Source organism: Phocoena sinus, chromosome 9, assembly GCF_008692025.1.
Source record: "Phocoena sinus isolate mPhoSin1 chromosome 9, mPhoSin1.pri, whole genome shotgun sequence".
Lineage (NCBI taxonomy): Eukaryota > Metazoa > Chordata > Mammalia > Artiodactyla > Phocoenidae > Phocoena > Phocoena sinus.
In genome coordinates, this window is record NC_045771.1 from 64,895,106 (window position 1) to 64,919,650 (window position 24,545).

At 37.3% G+C, this 24,545-nt stretch overlaps 1 protein-coding gene across 3 annotated transcripts in view; it reads left to right on the top strand.

The window, feature by feature from the left end:
• Nucleotides 1–24,294, top strand: part of PHF14 (PHD finger protein 14) — a 208,379-nt gene extending 184,085 nt beyond the window's left edge. For 2 of the 3 annotated variants that reach the window (XM_032643188.1, XM_032643189.1), the window contains exon 19: nt 24,093–24,287. In XM_032643188.1, the coding sequence (XP_032499079.1) occupies nt 24,093–24,167 (75 nt within the window). In that variant the 3' untranslated portion in view covers nt 24,168–24,287. Of the gene's footprint in view, nt 1–24,092 lie in introns of all 3 variants that reach the window. The other variant, XM_032643190.1, reaches the window with a different exon arrangement.
• The last annotated feature ends 251 nt before the right edge of the window (nt 24,295–24,545 follow it).

The following is a 24,545-nucleotide window of genomic DNA, read 5'->3' on the forward strand; positions in this document are numbered from 1 at the left end:
AGAATGAGGAAATTATTTACCATAACAGTTGAATCTGGTTCTCATTGTTCTTAAACTTCATGAATCCACAAAACACGGCAATGAGTTTCATGTGTGAAACATCACTCCGTATTACTGAATGACTGTGATTTTACTAGTGAGCAGTAAATACTGATTTATATTGTGGAGTCTGTAATGAGCTGTCCATATCACAGAAATGCCAAAACTCTGCTATTCATAACTCTGATTACTTCTGCATACTACTTTGGTGGGAAACTTTATAGTATTTAAAACATAAGTATACTTATTTCTAAATCATCTTAACAAAGCTCATTGCTTGCTTGTCTGGTTTTACTTTTTGTGTTGAGATAACTTTGATTTTAAAAGCATTGCAAAAATTGTATGGAGAGTATGAAGCACCCAGGACAGTTATCAAACCTAAACATCAAGTTACATAAATAACATCATTTTCATTAAGGGAGTTTGTGTTACCTTTCACTTTTTGAATGTCTTCTACCTCTTCTCTAAAGTAGCACTAAGATTGTGATATTACCATTTATGTAAATTCTGTTTGTTTCTTTGACAGTGATTTGACACTATGAGCTATAACTGTCCTTTGTTTAGAACGTCAAAACTCAGCAAAGGAAGTGTAAAACTTCCGTATTTTCTCATATTTTTTTTATTATGGCATTTGTTTAGAACGTCAAAACTCAGCAAAGGAAGTATAAAACTTCCGTATTTTCTCATATTTTTTTATTATGGCATTAATTAAAATGGCCAAAGATTATTATTTTTCTAATGGCAATATAGAAATTAGTTTGAGTAAAATTTAACTGTAGGGCTTGACTAAGCCAAAAAAAATTTTGTTTAATTGAAATATAGTTGATTTACAATATTGTGTTAGTTTCAGGTGTACAGTAAAGTGATTTGTTTATACAGACACACACACATACATACAATATATTATTTTTTTAATGCTTTTCCATTATAGGTTATTAAAAGATACTGAATATAGTTCCCTATGTTATACAGTAAATCCTTGTTGTTTATTTTACATATGACAGTATGTATCTGTTAATCCCATACTCCTAATTTATCCTCCCCATGCCCCCTTCCCTTTTGGTAGCCGTAAGTTTTCTCTGTCTACGAGTCTGCTTCTGTTTTGTAAATAAATTCATTTGTATTATTTTTTAGATTCCACATGTTATTTGTCTTTCTCAGTCTGCCTTACCTCACTTAGTATGATAATCTCTAGATCCACCCACGTTGCTGCAAAGGGCATTATTCTTTTTTGTGGATGAGTAATATTCCATTGTGTGTGTATATATATATATATATATATATATATATACACTTCTTTATGCATTCATCTGTTGGACACTAAGGTTGCTTCCGTGTCTTGGCTATTGTAAATACTGCTGCAGTGAACATTGGGGTGCATATATCTTTTCAAATTAGAGTTTTTATCTTTTCTGGATATGTGCACAGGAGTGGGATTGCTGGATCATACAGTAACTCTATTTTTAGGTTTTTAAGGGACACATACCATTTTCCTTAGTGGCTGCACCAATTTATATTCCCACCAATGGTGTAGGAGTGTTCCCTTTTCTCCAAACCCTGTACAGCATTTGTTATTTGTAGACTTTTTCATGATGGCCATTCTGAGCAGTGTGAGATGATACCTCATTGTAGTTTTGATTTGCATTTCTCTAATAATTAGCGATGTTGAGCATCATTTCATGTGCCTGTTGGTCATCTGTATGTCTTCTTTGGAGAAATGTCTATTTAGGTCTTCTGCCCATTTTTTGATTGGGTTGTTTGTGGTTTGGTTTTTTTAGTGAGTTGTATGAGCTGTTTGTATATTTTGGAAATTAAGCCTTTGTCGGTCACATGTTTGCAAATATTTTCTCCCAGTCCATAGTTGTCTTTTCATTTTGTTTATGGTTTGCTTTGCTGTGCAAAAGCTTATAAGTTTGATTAGGGCCCATTTGTTTATCTTTGCTTTTATTTCTTTTGCCTTGGGAGACTGATTTAAGAAAAATATTGCTACAGTTTATGTCAGAGAATTTTTGTCTGTGTCTCTTCTAGGAGTTTTATGGTATCATGTCTTATATTTAAGTCTTTAAGCCACTTTAATTTGTGCATGGTGTGAGGGAGTGTTCTAACTTCATTGATTAACATGTGGCTGTCTAGCTTTCCCAACACCACTTGCTGAAGAAACTGTCTTTTCTCCATTATATATTTTTGCCTACTTTGTTGAAGATTAATGGACCATTAATTTATTTCTGGGCTCTCTAATCTGCTCCATTGATCCATATGTCTGTTTTTGTGCCAGGACCATGCTGTTTTGATTACTGTAGCTTTATAGTATTATCTGAAGTCTGGAAGGGTTATACCTCCAGCTTTGTTCTTCTCTCTCAGAATTGCTTTGGCAATTCTGGGTCTTTAGTGATTGCATATAAATATTACAATTATTTGTTTAGTTCTGTGGAAAATGTCATGGGTAAATTGATAGGGATAACATTAAACCTGTAGATTGCTTTGGGTAATATGGCCGTTTTAACTATGTTAATTCTTCCAATCCAAGAGCATGGGATATCTTTCCATTTTCTTGAGCCATCTTTGATTTCTTTTATCAATGTTTTATAGTTCTCAGAGTATAAGTCTTTCACCTGCTTGGTCAGGTTTATCCCTAGGTTTTCTTCTCTTTGTTTTTTTTTTTTTTTTAAACATCTTTATTGGGGTATAATTGCTTTACAATGGTGTGTTAGTTTCTGCTTTATAACAAAGTGAATCAGTTATACATATACATATGTTCCCATATGTCTTCCCTCTTGCGTCTCCCTCCCTCCCACTCTCCCCATCACACCCCTCCAGGCTGTCACAAAGCACCGAGCTAATATCCCTGTGCCTTGCGGCTGCTTCCCCCTAGCTATCTACCTTACTACGTTTGTTAGTGTGTATATGTCCATGACTCTTTCTCGCCCTGTCAAAGCTCACCCTTCCCCCTCCCCATATCCTCAAGTCCGTTCTCCAGTAGGTCTGCGTCTTTATTCCTGTCTTACCCCTAGGTTCTTCATGACATTTTTTCCCCTTAAATTCCATATATATGTGTTAGCATACGGTATTTGTCTTTTTCTTTCTGACTTACTTCACTCTGTATGACAGACTCTAGGTCTATCCATCTCATTACAAATAGCTCAATTTCATTTCTTTTTAAGGCTGAGTAATATTCCATTGTGTATATGTGCCACATCTTCTTTATCCATTCATCCGATGATGGGCGCTTAGGTTGTTTCCATCTCCGGGCTATTGTAAATAGAGCTGCAATGAACATTTTGGTACATGACTCTTTTTGAATTTTGGTTTTCTCAGGGTATATGCCCAGTAGTGGGATTGCTGGGTCATATGGTAGTCCTATTTGTAGTTTTTTAAGGAACCTCCATACTGTTCTCCATAGTGGCTGAACCAATTCACATTCCCACCAGCAGTGCAAGAGTGTTCCCTTTTCTCCACACCCTCTCCAGCATTTATTGTTTCTAGATTTTTTGATGATGGCCATTCTGACTGGTGTGAGATGATATCTCATTGTAGTTTTGATTTGCATTTCTCTAATGATTAATGATGTTGAGCATTCTTTCATGTGTTTGTTGGCATTCTGTATATCTTCTTTGGAGAAATGTGTATTTAGGTCTTCTGCCCATTTTTGGATGGGGTTGTTTGTTTTTTTGTTATTGAGCTGCATGAGCTGCTTGTAAATTTTGGAGATTAATCCTTTGTCAGTTGCTTCATTTGCAAATGTTTTCTCCCATTCTGAGGGTTGTCTTTTGGTCTTGATTATGGTTTCCTTTGCTGTGCAAAAGCTTTTAAGTTTCATTAGGTCCCATTTCTTTATTTTTGTTTTTATTTCCATTACTCTAGGAGGTGCGTCGGAAAGGATCTTGCTGTGATTTATGTCATAGAGTGTGCTGCCTATGTTTTCCTCTAAGAGTTTGATAGTTTCTGGCCTTACATTTAGGTCTTTAATCCATCTTGAGCTTATTTCTGTGTATGGTGTTAGGGAGTGATCTAATCTCATACTTTTACATGTACCTGTCCAGTTTTCCCAGCACCACTTATTGAAGAGGTTGTCCTTTCTCCACTGTACATTCCTGCCACCTTTATCAAAGATAAGGTGTCCATATGTGCGTGGGTTTATCTCTGGGCTTTCTATCCTGTTCCATTGATCTGTTTTTGTGCCAGTACCATACTGTCTTGATTACTGTAGCTTTGTAGTATAGTCTGAAGTCAGGGAGCCTGATTCCTCCAGCTCCTTTTTTCGTTCTCAAGATTGCTTTGGCTATTCGGGGTCTTTTGTGTTTCCATACAAATTGCGAAATTTTTTGTTCTACTTCTGTGAAAAATGCCAGTGGTAGTTTGATAGGGATTGCATTGAATCTGGAGATTGCTTTGGGTAGTAGAGTCATTTTCACAATGTTGATTCTTCCCATCCAAGAACATGGTATATCTCTCCATCTCTTTGTATCATCTTTAATTTCTTTCATCAGTGTCTTATAATTTTCTGCATACAGGTCTTTCGTCTCCTTAGGTAGGTTTATTCCTAGATATTTTATTCTTATTGTTGCAATGGTAAATGGGAGTGTTTTCTTGATTTCACTTTCAGATTTTTCACCATTAGTATATAGGAACGCCAGAGATTTCTGTGCATTAATTTTGTATCCTGCTACTTTACCAAATTCATTGATTAGCTCTAGTAGTTTCCTGGTAGCATCTTTAGGATTCTCTATGTATAGTATCATGTCATCTGCAAACAGTGACAGCTTTACTTCTTCTTTTCCGATTTGGATTCCTTTTATTTCCTTTTCTTCTCTGATTGCTGTGGCTAAAACTTCCAAAACTATGTTGAATAAGAGTGGTGAGAGTGGGCAACCTTGTCTTGTTCCTGATCTTAGTGGAAATGCTTTCAGTTTTTCACCATTGAGGATGATGTTGGCTGTGGGTTTATCATATATGGCCTTTATTATGTCGAGGAAAGTTCCCTCTATGCCTACTTTCTGCAGGGTTTTCATCATAAATGGGTGTTGAATTTTGTCGAAAGCTTTCTCTGCATCTATTGACATGATCATATGGTTTTTCTCCTTCAATTTGTTAATATGGTTTATCACATTGATAGATTTGCGTATATTGAAGAATCCTTGCATTCCTGGAATAAACCCCACTTGATCATGGTGTATGATCTTTTTAACGTGCTGTTGGATTCTGTTTGCTAGTATTTTGTTGAGGATTTTTGCGTCTATATTCATCAGTGATATTGGCCTGTAGTTTTCTTTCTTTGTGACATCCTTGTCTGGTTTTGGTATCAAGGTGATGGTGGCCTCGTAGAAGGAATTTGGGAGTGTTCCTCCCTCTGCTATATTTTGGAAGAGTTCGAGAAGGATAGGTGTTAGCTCTTCTCTAAACGTTTGATAGAATTCACCTGTGAAGCCATCTGGTCCTGGGCTTTTGTTTGTTAGAAGATTTTTAATCACAGTTTCAATTTCAGTGCTTGTGATTGGTCTGTTCATATTTTCTATTTCTTCCTGATTCAGTCTTGGCAGGTTGTGCATTTCTAAGAATTTGTCCATTTCTTCCAGATTGTCCATTTTATTGGCATAGAGTTGCTTGTAGTAATCTCTCATGATTTTTTTTATTTCTGCAGTGTCAGTTGTTACTTCTCCTTTTTCATTTCTAATTCTATTGATTTGAGTCTTCTTCCTTTTTTTCTTGATGAGTCTGGCTAGTGGTTTATCTATTTTGTTTATCTTCTCAAAGAACCAGCTTTTAGTTTTATTGATGTTGGCTATTGTTTCCTTCATTTCTTTTTCATTTATTTCTGATCTGATTTTTATGATTTCTTTCCTTCTGCTAGCTTTGGGGATTTTTGTTCTTCTTTCTCTAATTGCTTGAGGTGCAAGGTTAGGTTGTTTATTCGAGATGTTTCCTGCTTCTTAAGGTGGCTTGTATTGCTATAAACTTCCCCCTTAGAACTGCTTTTGCTGCATCCCATAGGTTTTGGGTCGTTGTGTCTCCATTGTCATTTGTTTCTAGGTATTTTTTGATTTCCTCTTTGATTTCTTCAGTAATCACTTCATTATTAAGTACTGTATTGTTTAGCCTCCATGTGTTTGTATTTTTTACAGATCTCTTCCTGTAACTGATATCTAGTCTCATGGCGTTGTGGTCAGAAAGCATACTTGATACAATTTCAATTTTCTTAAATTTACCAAGGCTTGATTTGTGACCCAAGATATGATCTATCCTGGAGAATGTTCCATGAACACTTGAGAAAAATGTGTATTCTGTTGTTTTTGGATGGAGTATCCTATAAATATCAATTAAGTCCATCTTGTTTAAGGTATCATTTAAAGCTTGTGTTTCCTTATTTATTTTCATTTTGGATGATCTGTCCATGGGTGAAAGTGGGGTTTTAAAGTCCCCTACTATGAATGTGTTACTGTCGATCTCCCCTTTTATGGCTGTTAGTATTTCCCTTATGTATTGAGGTGCTCCTATGTTGGGTGCATAAATATTTACAATTGTTATATCTTCTTCTTGGATCGATCCCTTGATCATTATGCAGTGTCCTTCTTTGTCTCTTTCAATAGTCCTTATTTTAAAGTCTATTTTGTCTGATATGAGAATTGCTACTCCAGCTTTCTTTTGGTTTCCATTTGCATGGAATATCTTTTTCCGTCCCCTTACTTTCAGTTTGTATGTGTCTCTAGGTCTGAAGTGGGTCTCTTGTAGACAGCATATATAAGGGTCTTGTTTTTGTATCCATTCAGCCAATCTGTGTCTTTTGGTGGGAGCATTTAGTCCATTTACATTTAAGGTAATTATCGATATGTATGTTCCTATTCCCATTTTCTATATTGTTTTGGGTTCGTTATTATAGGTCTTTTCCTTCTCTTGTGTTTCTTGTCTAGAGAAGTTCCTTTAGCATTTGTTGTAAAGCTGGTTTGGTGTTGCTGAACTCTCTCAGCTTTTGCTTGTCTGTAAAGGTTTTAATTTCTCCATCAAATCTGAATGATATCCTTGCTGGGTAGAGTAGTCTTGGTTGCAGGTTTTTCTTCTTCATCACTTTCAGTATGTCCTGCCACTCCCTTCTGGCTTGTAGGGTTTCTGCTGAGAGATCAGCTGTTAACCTTATGGGGATTCCCTTGTGTTTTATTTGTTGTTTTTCTCTTGCTGCTTTTAATATGCTTTCTTTGTATTTTAATTTTTGACAGTTTGATTAATATGTGTCTTGGCGTATTTCTCCTTGGATTTATCCTGTATGGGACTCTCTGTGCTTCCTGGACTTGATTAACTATTTCCTTTCCCATATTAGGGAAGTTTTCAACTATAATCTCTTCAAATATTTTCTGAGTCCCTTTCTTTTTCTCTTCTTCTTCTGGAACCCCTATAATTCGAATGTTGGTGCATTTAATGTTGTCCCAGAGGTCTCTGAGACTGTCCTCAGTTCTTTTCATTCTTTTTTCTTTATTCTGCTCTGCAGTAGTTATTTCCACTATTTTATCTTCCAGGTCACTTATCCGTTCTTCTGCCTCAGTTATTCTGCTATTGATCTCATCTAGAGTACTTTTAATTTCATTTATTGCATTGTTCATCGTTGCTTGTTTCATCTTTATTTTTTCTAGGTCCTTGTTAACTGTTTCTTCCATTTTGTCCATTCTACTTCCAAGATTTCAGATCATCCTTACTATCATTATTCTGAATTCTTTTTCAGGTAGACTGCCTATTTCCTCTTCATGTGTTAGGTCTGGTGCATTTTTATCTTGCTCCTTCATCTGCTGTGTGTTTTTCTGTCTTCTCAGTTTGCTTATCTTACTGTGTTTGGGGTCTCCTTTTTGCAGGCTGCACGTTCGTAGTTCCCTTTGTTTTTGATGTCTGTCTCCAGTGGCTAAGGTTGTTTCAGTGTAGGCTTCCTGGTGGAGGGGACTAGTGCCTGTGTTGTGCTGGATGAGGCTGGATCTTGTCTCTCTAGTGGGCAGGTTCACGTCTGGTGGTGTGTTTTGGGGTGTCTGTGGCCTTATTATGATTTTAGGCAGCCTCTCTGCTAATGGGTGGGGTTGTGTTCCTGTTTTGCTAGTTGTTTGGCATAGGTTGTCCAGCACTGTGGCTTGCTGGTCGTTGAGTGAAGCTGGGTGCTGGTGTTAAGATGGAGGTCTCTGGGAGATTTCCGCCGTTTAATATTATGTGGAGCTGGGAGGTCTCTTGTTGACCAGTGTCCTGAAGTTGGCTCTCCTACCTCAGAGGCAGAGCCCTGACTCCTGGCTGGGGCACCAAGAGCCTTTAATCCACACAGCTCAGAGTAAAAGGGAGAAAAAGTAGAGAGAATTAGTAGAAGTATGAGTAAAGAAAGAAGGAAAGGAGGAAAGGAAGGAAGGAAGAAAGAAGCAAAGAAGGAAAGAAAGGAGGGAGGGAGGGAGGGAGGGAGGGAGGGAGGAAGGAAGGAAGGAGGGAAAGAAGGAAAAAGACAGAAAGATGATACAGTAAAAATAAAAGAAAGTATAATATAGTTATTGAATTAAAAAATATTTAGAAAAAAAAAAAAAGAAAAGGGACGGATAGAACCTTAGGACAAATGTTGGAAGCAAAGCTATACAGAGAAAATCTTACACAGAAGCATACACATACACCTTCACAAAAAGAGGTAAAGGGGGAAAAATCATAAATCTTGCTCTCAGAGACCACCTCCTCAATTTGGGGTGATTCGTTGTCTAAAGGAGGGAAGGAAGGAAGGAAAGAAAGAAAGAACGAAGGTAAAGTATAATAAAGTTATTACAATTAAAATTAATTATTGAGAAAAAAATTTTTAAAAAAAAACCATGGACAGTTAGAGCCCTAGGACAAATGGTGGAAGCAAGAGTATACAGACAAGATCTCACACAGAAGCATACACGTACACATTCACAAAAAGAGGAAAAGGGGAAAAAAATCATAGATCTCGCTCCTAAATTCCACCTCTTCAATTTGGGATCATTCCTTGTCTATTCAGGTATTCCACAGATGCAGGGTATATCAAGTTGATTGTGGAGCTTTAATCCGCTGCTTCTGAGGCTGCTGGGAGAGATTTCCCTTTCTCTTCTTTGTTCTCACAGCTCACAGGAGCTCAGCTTTGGATTTGGCCCTGCCTCTGCGTGTAGGTCGCTGGAGGGCGTCTGTTTTTTTCTGAGACAGGACGGGGTTAAAGGAGCCGCTGATTCGGGGGCTCCGGCTCACTCAGGCCGGGGGTGGGGGGGGAAGGAGGGGCACTGCGTGCAGGGCGGGCCTGCGGCGTCAGAGGCGGCGTGACGTTGCACCAGCCTGAGGCCCACCATGCGTTCTCCTGGGGAAGTTGTCCCTGGATCCTGGGAATCTGGCAGTGGCGGGCTGCACAGGCTCCGCGGAAGAGGGGTTTGGAAAGTGACCTGTGCTCGCACACAGGCCCCTTGGTGGCGGCAGCAGCAGCCTTAGCGTCTCCTGCCCGTCTCTGGGGTCCGCGCTTTTAGCCGCGGCTCGCGCCCGTCTCTGGGGTTCGCGCTTTTAGCCGTGGCTCGCGCCCGTCTCTGGAGTTCCTTTAAGCAGCGCGCTTAAATCCCTCTCCTCGCGCACCAGGAAACAAAGAGGGAAGAAAAAGTCTCTTGCCTCTTTGGCAGGTGCAGGCTTTTTCGCGAACTCCCTCCCGGCTAGAACTCCCTCCCGGCTAGTCGTGGTACACTAACCCCTTCAGGCTATGTTTAAGCCGCCAACCCCAGTCCTCTCCCTGTGCTCCGACCGAAGCCCGAGCCTCAGCTCCCAGCCCCGCCCGCCCCGGCGGGTGAGCAGACAAGCCTCTCGGGCTGGTGAGTGCCGGTCGGCACCGATCCTCTGTGCGGAATCTCCCCGCTTTGCCCTCCACACCCGTCGCTGTGCACTACTCCGCGGTACTGAAGCTCCCCACTCCGCCTCCCGCAGTCTCTGCCTGCGGAGGGGCTTCCTAGTGTGTGGAAACTTTTGCTCCTTCACAGCTCCCTCCCACTGGTGCAGGTGCCGTTCTTATTCTTTTGTCTCTGTTTTTTCTTTTTTTCTTTTGCCCTACTCAGGTACGTGGGGAGTTTCTTGCCTTTTCGGAGGTCTGAGGTCCTCTGCCAGCCTTCATTAGGTGTTCTGTAGGAGTTGTTCCACCTGTAGATGTATTTCTGGTGTATCCGTGGGGAGGAAGGCGATCTCCGCGTCTTACTCTTCCGCCATCTTCAAGGTCCCCCGCCTGTTTGTTTTTAATGCAGTTTTGAACAGGGCTTTTTTTTTTTTACTTTCTGATATTTCATTGTTAATGCAAAGAAATGCAACAGATTTCTGTATATTAATCTTGTATCCTGCTACCTTGCTGAATTCATCTATCACTTCTAATAGTTTTTGTGTGGAGTCTTTAGGGTTTTCTACATAGAGTATCATGTCATCTGCATATAATGACAATTTTACCTCTTCCCTTTTGATTTAGATATTTTATTTCTTTTTCTTGTCTGATTGCTGTGGCTAGGACTTCCAATACAATGTTGAATAGAAGTGGTGAGAGTGGGTGTCCTTGTCTTGTCCCAGAATTTAGTGGGAAGGCATTCAGCTTTTCACCATTGAGTATTATGTTGGCTATGGGCTTGTCACAAATGGCTTTTATTGTGTTGAGATATGTTCCCTCTATACACAGTTTGGGAAGAGTTTTTATCATGAATGGATGTTGAATTTTATCATATGCTTTTTCTGCCATCTATTGAGATGATCATGTGGTTTGTGTCTTTTGTTGATGTGGTCTATCACATTGATTGATTTGTGTATGTTGAACCATCTTTGTGACCCTAGAATGAATCCAACTCGATCATGGTGTATGATTCTTTTTATGAATTGTTGGATTCAGTTTGCTAATATTTTGTTGAGGATTTTTGCATCTATATTCATCAAAGATATTGGCCTGTAATTTTCTTTACTTAGTGTCTGTCTTTTTGGTATCAGGGTGATGGTGGCTTCACAGAATGACTTTGGGAGTGTTCCCTCCTCTTCAGTCTTTTGGAAGAGTTTAAGAAGTTTAAGAAGTATAAGTTCTTCTTTGTATGTTTGGTAGAATTCCCCAGTGAAGCCATCTAGTCCTGGACTTTTATTTGCAGGGACTTTTAAAAAAATTACAGATTGTATTTTACTTCTAGTGATTGGTCTGTTCAAATTATCTGTTTCTTCTTGATTCAGTTTTGTCAGACTGTATGTTTCTAGAAACTTGTCCATTCCTTCTGGGTTGTCCATTTTGTTGGCATGTAACTTTATAATATTTTCTTATGACTTTTGTATCAATATTTATGCATTATTCATTGTTATTTCTCCTCCTTCAGTTCTTAATTTATTTGGGTCCTCTCTCTTTTCTTCTTGGTGAGCCTAGCCAGAGGTTTGTTGATTTTATTTATCCTGTCAAAGAACCAGCTCTTGGTTTTATTGATTTTTTTCTATTTTTTTAAATCTCTTTTATTTCTCTCTGATCTTTATTATTTCCTTCCTTCTACTGACTGTAGATTTTGTTTGTTTTTCTAATTCTTTTAGGTAGTAGTTTAGGTTGTTTATTTGGGATTTTTCTTATTTTCTGAGAAAGGCCTGTATTTCTATGAACTTCCCTCTTAGAACTTCTTTTGCTCTGTCCCATTGATTTTGTATGGTTGTGTTTTTATTGTCATTTATCTTGAGGGTTTTTTTTTATTTCATCGTTGACCCACTGGTTTTTTAGCAGCGTGTTGTTTGGTCTCCATGTAATCATTTTTTGTTCTCATTTCTCTTTCTGTGATTGATTTCTATTTTCATTCCACTATGGTCAGAAAAGATGCTTGAAATAATTCTATCCTTTTAAATTTGTGGAGGTTTGTTTTGTGGCCTAGTATGTGGTGTATCCTAGAGAATGTTCCATATGCACTTGAAAAGAATGTGTATTCTGGGTTTTTTGGATGTAATGTCCTATAGATATCAACTAAGTCTAACTGTTTTATTGTGTCATTTAGTATATCTGTTGCCTTATTGATTTTCTGTCTGGAAGATCTGTCCATTGATGTCAGCGGAGTGTTAAAGTCTCCTACTATTATTGTATTCCCATCAATTTCTCCCTTTATGTCTGTTAGTATTTATTTTATGTATTTAGGTACTTCTCTGTTGGACGCATATATGTTAACAAGTATGATATCTTCTTGTATTGATCTTTTTATCATTATGTAGTGTCCTTCTTTGTCTTTCTTTATGGCCTTTGTTTTATTTATTTTTTAATTTATTTATTTTTGGCTGCGTTGGGTCTTTGTTGCTGTGCACAGGCTTTCTCTAGCTATATTGAGTGGGTTCTACTCTTTCTTGCGGTGCACAGGCTTCTCACTGTGGTGGCTTCTCTTGTTGGAGAGCATGGGGTCTAGGCACGCGGGCACAGTTGTTGTGGCATGCAGGCCCTAGAGCATGCGGGCTTCAGTAGTTGTTGCGTGTGGGCTCAGTAGTTGTGGCGCATGGGCTCTGGGGTGTGCAGGCTTCAGTAGTTGTGGCGCATGGGCTCTGGGGTGTGCAGGCTTCAGTAGTTGTGGCGCATGGGCTCGGAAGTTGTGGATCACGGGCTCTAGAGCGCAGGCTCAGTGGTTGTGGCTCACAGACTTAGTTGCTCCATGGCATGTGGGATCTTCCTGGACCAGGGCTCAAACCTGTGTCCCCTGCATTGGCAGGCAGATTCTTAACCACTGCACCACCAGGGAAGTCCCTGGTATTCATTTTAAAGTCTATTTTGTCTGATATGACTGTTGCTACCTTAGCTTTCTTGTCATTTCCATTTGCATGAAATACCTTTTTCCATCCCCTCACTTTCAATCTATGTGTGTCTTTTTCCCTAAAGTATATCTCTTGTAGGCAGCATATTGTAGGTCCTTATTCTATTATCCAATCTGCCACTCTCTCTCTTGATTGGAGCATTTAGTCAGTTGACATTTAAAGTACTTATTGATGATTATGTATTTGTCATTTTAGACCTTGTTTTCCAGTTGATTTTGTATTTTTTCTTTGTCCCTGTCTTCCTTTTGATTTTCCTTTTATGGTTTGATGGTTTTCTTTTGTATTATGCTAGCGTACCTTTCTTTTTGGTTTTTGTGAAGCTGTTGTATGTTTTTCATTTGTTATCCTGGTTTTCAAGTATGCTAACCCATAACTATACCTACTTGCTTCAGACTGGTAGTCATATAAACAAACACATTCTAAAAGGTCTACCTTTTCTTACTTCCCTCCCTGACATTTTGTGATTTCGATGTCCTATTTTACGTCTTCATGTTTATCCTTTTGCTGTTCATTGTAGTTATAATCGCCTTCACTGAATTTTTTTCATTTTTATTCTATGTACTGGCTTATTTAAGGGATCTTCAGTCCTTTTATAAATTTGTCTTTCTTGTTGTGACTTTCCCTTTCCTGTAGATTCTTACTTCTTTTCTATTTAGAGAAGACCTTTCAATATTTCTTTTAGGATTGGTTTACCATTGCTATATGCTTTTAGTTTTTGCTTGTCTGAGAAATTCTTTCTCTCTCCTTCTGTTCTAAATGATAATCTTGCCTGGTATCCTAGGTTGCATGCCTTTCCCTTTCAGGACTTTGAATATATCTCGTCACTCCCTCCGGGCCTGCAAAGTTCTGTAGAGAAAACAGCTGATAGCCTTATGGGATTTCCACTGTAACTCACTGTTTTTCTCTTGCTGCCTTTATAATCCTCTCTTTAACTTTTGCCACTTTAATTACGATATGTCTTACAGTAGGGCTGTTCGGGTTCATCTTGTTTGGGACCTTCTGTGCTTCCTGGATATCTGTTTCCTTCTTTAGGTTTCGGAAGTTGTCAGCCATAATTTTTTCAAATATATTTTTGATCCCCTTTTCTCTTTCTTCTCCTTCTGGAATTCCTGTTATGTGTAGATTGGCATGCTTTGTATTATCCCATAGATCTCATATATTGCTTTTATTTTTTAAATTTGTCTGTCTGCTGTTCTGATTGGGTGATTTCTGTTATTCTGTCTTCCAGATCACTTATTCATTCTTTTACATTCTTTAGTTTGCTATTTTTTGCCTTTAGCTCAGTTTTCACCTCAGAAATTGAGTTGTCTAATTTTGATTGGCTCCTCTTTATGGTTTCTAGTTCCTTGTTACAGTGATCTACATTTCTATTGATAGTCTTTCTTAATTCCTTCAGCATTTTTATTACCTCCTTTTTGAAATCAGGGTCTGGTAGACTGGTGAGGTCTGTATCATTGTTCATTTAGGGGGATTCTATTGTTTTTTAAATTGGCAGTAGTTCCTCTACTTTTTCATTTTACTTATATTTCTCTGACTCTATGAATTTAGGAGAAACAGTTACCTACTGTAGTTTTTAAGGGCTGTTTTTATGTGTGAGTGACTCTGTGTAGACCATGTGAATCCAGTATTGTTGGTGCCAGGGTTGTTTTTGGTATGGATGCTTGCCAAGTCTTTCCTCAGGGTGTGCTGGCCCTTGTCTCCTTGATAGATGGGTGTGTTTGGTGTTTTGGTGACCAGAGCCTGTGCTGGATGTTGGGCAGGGCCTCCTCTTTGCTGTGTGGTTCTCACAGCCCTATTGGGGTTAGAGTCTGCTCCCCAGTTGTTGGAGTAGAGGCCCTAGATCCAATTCTGAGCTGTGGTGTGAGATAGGTGGGACTGGAGTGCTCCCTCTGGGAAAGGAGCCACTGTGTGTTCTTCCCCAGGAGCTTTCTGCCAGGATGTGTGACTCTGTGATGCTGCCTGTCACCTGGTGTGTGTGCCCACAGAAATCACTGTTGCTGCTGCTGCACTCAGGGGCCACCTCCACTACAGGAGTGCTAGTAATCAGTTCAGATTTCAGCCCTGCCTCCACTTGAGCATGCACGAAATTCGCAAAACCCATGGTGGCAGAAGCTATGCCCTGCTGTGAGCACACTGATAATGAAGCTGCTATGGTAGATCCACACCTCTCCCTTACTGAGTTGACCGTGGGGCTCCTATGAAAGATCTTCCCTCCATCCTGTGCGTGGCCCAGGCCCACTCCAGGACCTTCGGGCTGTCTCCCCACAGCCAAACTGGTTCCTCTCCCTAGGTCTGTCTGCTGAAGCCCAAGTTTCAGCACCTAGCCACTGCACATACCAGGAGGCGCATGTCTCCAGCTGTGCTGGTCTCTCTACCCTGGGGGGCTGCAGGCCAGCTCCCATACTGTCCTCTCCAGCCTCTGAAGCTCCCTGTGTGTTTCAGCACATTTCCCAGCTGGTGAAGGAGGTTCCCAGGGGTGCAGGTCCTGTCCCTATTCCTCCTCTTCTCCCTTTTCCCTTCGTCTTACTGGTTATGTAGGCATCTTTCCAGCAGCTTTGGTTGTATGAGATCTTCTACAAGCTTTGCAGTACGTATTCTATGAGAATTATTCCACATGTAGGTGTATTTTTGATGTATTTGTTAGAGGAGGTGAGCTCCATATCCCTCTACTCCGCCATCTTGATCTCCTTCACCCAAATTCTTTTAATATATATAAAATGCCTTTTAAATCTATGTTCCATTAAACTCCTCATTGTATTGTGAAGGATAAACAAAATGCTATCACATCCTATTGAAGAGAGCACTTCTTCCACAATGGCCAGTTCCAGTATCAATGGCTATTGCTTATATTAATAAATAAATTAAATATGCTACATATAAGTATTTTCCAGCTTGTATAATGAACTCAGTTATTGCTGAATAATTTCTAGTCATAAAACAGTGCATGTATGACTGGAAATTTTAATGAGCCAATCACTGATTTTTATACAACCTAGAAATTTCTTAGCTATGGAACTATAATTTGACTGGTGAGCTTGCATATCTTAAACATTTTTAGACTTTATTTTTGCCTCATTTTTGCTTGATGGAATTTTTTTAACTCCTGGGAATTTAAACCTGTATGTGTATGTTTAGAACAAAAAATAAAACAACATAAATTTAGAAATGTCTCTTCTCCTTGAGTACCTGTGGGAAAAGTAGAGGTTCATATGTATTGTCTTCAAATATTAGTACATTTAGGATTTTTGAAATGTTACATTTAGTGAATAGATGATTTATGCAAAAATATTTTCTAAAGAGCCTCTTTAAATGTTATTTCTTAATATACCATAATCTTTTAATTCATATACATTGGACTTGTGCTATTCTCATTTGAAAATATACTTACATTGCCCCCTTATAGAATTTGAGGGATCTTATTTGTTTTATTTTTCTCTAGAGTCAGTACTGACTACCCACCAACTTCAAAAGCAGGTAGCATTTTTTCTTCCAGTTTAATTGAGATATAATTGACATACAGCACTCTATATGTTTAAGGTATACAGCAAAATGATTTGATTTATATACATCGTGAAGTAATTATCACAAGTTTAAGTGAACATCTATCTCATATACATACAAAATTAAAGACAGAAAAAAAATTTTTTCTTGTGATGAGAACTCTTATGGTTTACTCTCTTAACAGCTTGCATATATAACATACAGTGTTAATTATAGTTATCATGTTGTACATTACATCCCTAGTGCTTATTTATCTTATAAGTAGAAGTTTGTACCTTTTGACTACCTTCATCCAGTTTCCTCCCCACTTTCTCCTCCCCCCACCCCCTAACCCAAATCTGATCTCTTTTTTCTATGAGTTTGTTTTTGAAATTTAATTGACGTCCAATACTGTTAGTTCCTGTTGCATAACATTCAGTATTTCTATGTATTTCAAGGTGATCACCATGATAAGCCTGGTTATGTATGTTAGCATACAAAGATATTACATAGTTATTGACTATATTCCCCACACTGTACATTTCGTCAAAAGCAGGTAATATCTTTTAAACCAAAGTGCTACATATGAAGGAAAGTTAGGGGCCTCTAATGTTCATTTCCAGCATACACTTCTATGCTTATTTCCTAGATATTAGATAGTCTGCCAGAGAAGGAAAATATTTTTATCTTTAAGATCATAAGTTCCACAGGGGTTATCAAACATAAGCCTTATACAGGAACTCATCTGTCAGAGAAGAAAAGAGTGTGATGGTATTCTTAGCCCCAGCAGGTTAGCACCATATTTTAAACGTATCTTAAATACCTAAAAATTCATATTATGAAAGTTACGCTTTTCTTCATGTTTATGAGAAGATATAAGCTTATAGAATTAGGTTTATGCTCATTAAGTGCCTAATCTAACTCACACTTATCATCCATCATTCATTTTCTTTTTTCTAATCCTATTTTGCCAGACTCTTACCTTCCACTCACTGTTCTTCCTTTCCTTTCCTATAAATATGCCCTCCCTAGATGACTGTACCAATCCTTAGGGCCTTCCTTCCCAGGTCATAGAGATTCTCTCTTGATCTGAAATCATACATGGGAAATCCAAAGTCTTATTTTTAACTGTCCCATTTCCATGCCACCAAAAGCCACCACAAAGACGTAAAAAGTAACAGGAGGAACTAAAGACTTAGAAAAGCAAACCTACTTTACTAGATCTGCTCCAGAATCACAAATTGAGAGATAAGTGATTGCTCAACAAATGAAATGGAATTATTCATATATACTCATACGTGAAATTAGAAATTTATTACTGTCCTTTTATCTATCTACTTGCTATTAAAATAAAAGGCCATGATTCTGTAATATTAGGTAATGGGATATTTCTTTGATTAACTATCTTTTGAGTCACTAAGTAGAGAAAAAAGGTAGAAATTTACAAAATAGTTCCATTTTGTTTAACGACTTATGTGTTTGAGCTAGGTTTACTAAGAACATCCCAGGTTACTTTAATTTTACAGTAGCCCTAGACTTTTTTTTTTTAATGTATCTATGTTATTTATTTTTGGCTGTGTTGGGTCTTCATTGCTGCGCACGGGCTTTCTCTAGTTGCAGCGAGCAGGGACTACTATTCGTTGAGGTACTCAGGCTTCTCATTGCAGTGGCTTCTCTTGTTGTGGAGCACAGGCTCTAGGAGCGTGGGCTCAGTAGTTGTGGCTCGCAGGCTCTAGAGCGCAGGCTCAGTAGTTGTGGCGCACGAGCTTAGTTGCTCTTGTGGGATCAACCCTTGAACCCTTGTCCCCTGCATTGGCAGGTGGATTCTTAACCACTGCGCCACCAGGGAAGTCCTAGACTTTCTAATTAAATATGCAACTTCTGTCATAAGAACCTCTTATGCTTTTTACTGTGAATTTAATTAAGCATTTCTTGTAAGTTCGTTTCAGCATCTCTCATGGCCCACTGAAGTTGAGATTCAGTTGTAAAATGGTAGATTAATTGCCTTTTGTATTAAGTGAAATAAGAATCTCAAATATGCAACATCAGGAAATTTAATTGTGGTCTTCAATTGCTTATTCAATGCATTGGAAAACTGAATACAGAAGTACAGAAAAAAGGGCCAAAGGTTGTTAAATGTAGCACATCACACACATTTTGCACTTCACTTAATGATCCAAGTGTGTATTACTATGAAGTAAATGCACCATTTAAAGAATTAGAGTGGAATTGTAAAATGTTAAAAACTCTTAATTAATTTTAGTCTTAAGCATGCAACATGCTCATTTTTGCCTAAAACATTTTCATTATCGTATTTTTCCAGTTATTAAGAAAAATTTTTTCCTTATTGTGCAGCACTAGCATATTTTCTTTATTAAAAGCACAATCTTAAATGCCATTGAGAGTTATATCTGGTATACATTTTTTTTAAGTTTATTTTTGGCTGTGTTGGGTCTTTGTTGCTGTACATGGGCTTTCTCTAGTTGCGGCGAGCGGGAGCTACTCTTCATTGCGGTATGCGTGCTTCTCATTGCGGTGGCTTCTCTTGTTGTGGAGCACAGGCTCTAGGCATGCAGGCTTCAGTAGTTGCAGCACGCAGGCTCAGTAGTTGTGGCTCGCCAGCTCTAGAGCACAGGCTCAGGAGTTGTGGCGCACGGGCTTAGTTGCTTCGCAGCATGTGGGATCTTTCTGGACCAGGGCTCGAACCCGTGTCCCCTGCGTTGGCAGGCGGATTCCTAACCGCTGTGTCACCAGGGAAGTCCCTCTATGTTTTAAATGAATAAAAGAGTGTAGTTTTTGACCTCAGATCAGAACAATATATTATATATTGCTTTTCTATACTTAGTCTACAACTAACAGAACAGGTTAAGTGTGTCTTCATGTTTTTCACCAAAAGCTGTGTATATACTACAGTTTTAAAAGGACCATTATCAAAGCATACAGATAATTTCAACTATTAATTTGAATCCAATTACAGTAACTTTTCTCTGATTAAAGGAATATTTAAGATCTAAAGAAAATATCATAATAGAAATATTTTAAGTTAGTACTTAGTTGTACCTTCTCACTTTATTTTACTGTTTGTACCACCATGTGTCTCTATCTGCTGTGAATAGCAAATTCTGTAAAGTAAAAACAACTGACATCATTCTCTTTGAAAACAGACTCCCATTATGCTTACTTATTTCTAAAAATAAAGCTTATGTTTTCTAATTGTGAAAGTAATCTGTGCTCAGAGTAGAAATGTAAGATAAATGCATGGAAGCACAGACAAGAAAATAAAAATTAATAGCATCACCATTATAAACATTTGAGGTACTTAAGGAATTTTAAATAGAAAAATGGAAAGCAAACAGCTTATTTTAGCTGTGTATTTTTAATGTAGAGGCAACAGTTACCTTGAATTTCCTTCCACATAAACTCTTTGTGCATACAATCACACTTACTTTGAATTTAGAAAACTTTCATTAAGTAGTCATTTCTATTTGGTTTTTTTAAATCTTTTTGAAATAATTTTAAACTTACAAAAAGTTGCAAAAACAGCACAGATAATTCCCATTTGCCCTTCATCCAGCTTCCTGTAGTCTTATTATCTTCTACTGTTCAGTTATTTTATGGAGTGTTTATCTGATGTTTTCTCCTTACTAGATTTAGGTTCATGCGTTATTGGGAAGGATACCACAGACCAGAATTAATGTGCCCTTTTTAGTGCATCTTACCAAAGAGTTAATGTTAATATGTATTACTGGTAATGTTAACCTTCATCATTTGGTTAAGGTAGTGTTTGACAGATCTCTCCACTCTAAAGGTACTCATAAAGTCATCTTTAAAGATACAATGAAATAATGGGGAAAGTGTGTCCCTTTGTATAATCCAACCTTTAAAAGAAATAATTTAAAACTTGACAGTCTGTAGGGTAAATACAGAGTCAGCTGTATTCATAGACTAATTTGAGTCCAAATATTACCTGAGCAGTGGAAATTCCAGCTGCTAAAATAATTGCTCTTTGTTTGGAGTCGGTTACCTCAAGAGAAGGGAAAAGCAGGAGTGGATAGGTTTTATTAATTGATATCAATTCTTTGAACTGTTATGAGTCAAATTTGTAAATAAGGAAAAATAGAGGGCCTTCTCTTCCAGATTGATGCTGCAAGCTGAGTAGGATTTAAACAGACTCTGTGGGTTTTACTTGGTGGTAAAAGGAATCTAGTTTAGATAAAAATGGCAGTATTTTTACTTACTTCTCTGTTATAAAACTCTTTTAGTCTCATGTTGCCACCTGGAGCATTAGCCCATAATTACATGGTCCATGTGTGCTTAGAAATTTTCGTTCTCCTCACTACAACAATGCTGTCAGTGTCCAAAGAGCAGGAAGGCCGAGGAACCACATTTAACTGTGTGGCATTATGAGCGTTATTGTTACGTGCGTATTCCTGAAATTCCACATGTAACTAGCAGATCTGCAAGGTTGCTATAATCAACATGTTTTCTGGAGTATAAATTAACAAGCTTAAACATTAAGGGGTTAACCTGTCTGTTTTCCAGCAGCCCCAAAGGGTACATTTTCTTGTTGGCTGCTTCAGAACACTTGATGAAACAAATGTCAAACTTGTCAGGGCTGTCACTAAGAAAATGATCCGTGTAGCAAGGGTCTTCTTTCACTGGGAAAAAAACAGATGTCTTATCTTAGCAAAGAGTGACAAGAACCTACCATCTATCAGAAGAAAAATTTGCCTGCCTTTAGTATCCAGTAGTGAAGAAATACTTCGGTAAAAAAACTTCCTTTCTTTGCAGTTTCATTCATTATGCATTCACTTGTGAATGATATTTGATTTGCTGCCTGAGCTATTTTAATGATTGTATTAATCTTGAACTGTTATAAAGTTCTTATAAAAATTGATGTCTATAGAGAATGGGCTTGAGGACACGGGGATGGGGAAGGGTAGGCTGGGACGAAGTGAGAGAGTGGCATGGACATATATACACTACCAAATGTTACATAGATAGCTAGTGGGAAGCAGCCGCATAGCACAGGGAGATCAGCTCGGTGCTTTGTGACCACCTAGAGGGGTGGGATAGGGAGGGTGGGAGGGAGACGCAAGAGGGAGTGGATATGGGGATATATGTGTAGCTGATTCACTTTGTTATAAAGCAGAAACTAACGCACCATTGTAAAGCAATTATACTCCAATAAAGATGTTAAAAAAAATTGATGTGTAAACTTAGAAACACAAATTAGCACTCCCAAAAAAAACAAAGCAACTTCTAAAATCCTTTCTGGAGCTTTATTATATCTAATTCCAGTGTTTTATTTACAATGATTAAAGTCTTTGGCTGTTATTATTTTGATGATATTATACCGGGGCAATTACGATGTGTTGGACTCTAGCAGTGGATTAAATGCCTTCTCTGCCCCTCCATAATCCTTTTCTGTATCCAGATCACAGCTATTCTTATACAAAGGAAGAAAGAGATTTTATCTTGTTAACTTACACAAATAGTTTAAAGGCAAAGAAAGGCAAGATATTTTAAGACATTTTCTCTGCATAAAGAAACTTTTGTACCTGTCCTGAACAGGAGGCAGTATTAGGCATGCATTTATTAACTATACTTTATTACTAAGAAAAATTCAACAACAAAAAGACTGACATTATATGAAGAATGTTAGTTAATTATGAAAGTAAATATTATAGATAATTCCTAGTCCTCAGGATCATCAGGGTAACCAAGCTTGTTAAACCAGTAAGTCATATTGCTGTGGGAACTTAGCAGACTGTCCACGTGATAAAGCCTCCACTTTTTTTCAAAAATTTAAAGAATATGAATTTGATAATGGTGATTTTGGCTTATGATGTTTTGAATATTTTTGCTTATTTCTGTTTTCAATAATGTTTTAGTAAATTCAGAAGTGTAACTACTGGATAAGGAAGGATATTATGCTTTTCCAAATTACAGACCTCTCTTTTACTCATCTTTTATTCCACTGTTTCACATAGTTCAGGAAACATTTATTGGGCCCCCCCAATACACTAAATGTGCCCTGTTAGGTGGTAGGAATATAAGATAAAGAAGATAAAGCCCTGCCTTGAACAACATATAAACAAATTCAGTGCTACCTAACAAAAATTTCTTGCCACCTTTACCTGCTGTTTTAACACTTTCTGTCAGTGTTTCACTGACAGAAGACGACAGTGGAAAGTGTGGAATAGGATTTGCTTTTTATTGGGTTGTAATTAAAGTGTAATCTCTAGAGACTCTTATCTTAGACTCTTAAAGTGGAAACTACCTGTTCATTAATAGATTTTCAAGAGTCAATTGAACATAATATCTCTATTCAGTAGAGACAAATTGGAAAAAAAATTAAACAGCACACAGTGGCTATTATGCTTAGATAAATATATTAAAATTACATTGCCAAAATTGATAGTCAGAAACCCCATTCCTTGCAGCCAACATATCTGTAATGATTCAGGTTGATTGATAATATTGATAATTTCTCTGCTTTCCTGGTGTTGACCAAGGCTAAATCACAGGTGCTGTTGAAATTTAGAGACAATGTATATAAAGGAAGCTTTCTCCACCTTAATGTTTATGGGCAAGGGTGTGGTCTTTCGTGGAAAACAAATATATATATATATATTTGTTATATATATATATGACACTTAACATATATGTTATGTATAAACAATATATATATAAATATATATGTTATATGTATAACATTAACATATATATAACAAATATATATTTGTTATATATATATATATATATACCTTGATTTGCATTTACTTAATAGAGTCAGTTTACTTAATAATTATTTAATTGTTAGCAAAGCTTAATAATTATTTAATTGAATTTGGTTTTTATACAGAGATGCAGGGTGATGTGTAGTGATATTGATGTTATTACTGCTGTCCAGAGATACTTAAGAAATTAAGCTACTCATACTTTAATTAACTCAGTAAAGAGTTAGACAGTGTTTTTTACTTCCATTAATAAAAATGGCAGGCCTATCAGAAATATTAGGAAAGCAAGACTGCTTTGTACTTACGTGTTGTTGAAGGAACATATATGATGAGATGGGTTACAAAATGTAAGATGAAATATTTTTCCAGATTCTCATTATTTATACTTTGGAGGTCACCATTTAATATTGAACACAAGATACACTTCATTCCTATGGAAGCAGACATTATGATGTCACTTTATTTATTCACCATGTTCCACAGGAACCTGCTATGAATTATGAGGCCACCACTTAGAATCGAAACTGTAGAATGTAAGCATTCTGTCGCCTCACGTGCCCATTTTAGAGTTTCCTATTTTAGAACTGACTGATTTTCAGATAACATGGTGGCACAAGTAATTGGAAAATTGGCAGACCTGTCAAGAAAGTATGCTGGATGAGACCAAAATGCCATGCTGGGTACATAAAATGTCTCAGAAGTTAAATTTACTGTTTTTTATTAAATAGTGAAGTAAAAATATCTGATTGACCCCCTAAAAAGGACACTTTTTAGTAGCAGGTGCTTTCAAAGTAATTCTTAAGTCATTGATAAAATAAGTTGTTTTTAAAAACATACAGAAATTTTTAGTCAATGTGTAGTATAAAACAGCACCCACTGAGAATGTTAATGTTTAAATGTTGCATAATTGTGCCATTTTGTTTATAGCCTTTCCCCTACGATTGCTGGAGTCATGATAGTTAATTCTTCAGAGAAATGAAGTTAAAGTGTATTAAGTATAGGTGATAAAATGCCCTGAAGTTTATATTTTAATGTTTTCTAAAATTTATTTCACAGGAAGATGAAAATGAAGCTGAAAGAAAAAATACATCTCAGGAGCTCAACATGGAACAGAAAAATCCAAAGAAATAAAGGATTTTCTGTAGTGTTTTGAAAAGTTTGCAACTTATGTAGTAGCAGATGAAATTTCTAATTGTAAAATGTTAAATTGTAAAATCTAATTTGCAAAATGTTCTCAATAAAGTCATTGAAAATGAAATAGGAACGTGCGTTTGGAATTTGTATTTTTTAAGAGCGATTTAAACTTTTATATAAAAGTTAGACCGTTAAAATATTTTTTTAAATTCTTTACTGAAATTTGAGAATAAGAGACAGAATTTTATCTGTAACCCAAGTGTTAACACATGTGGATGACTTAAAAAAAAAAAAAAAAACGGAAAGTCTTTTCCCCTTACAAGCCTCTGTTGTCTTCTTCAAGGACCTTAACAGAATTCCAATTAATATAAAGAA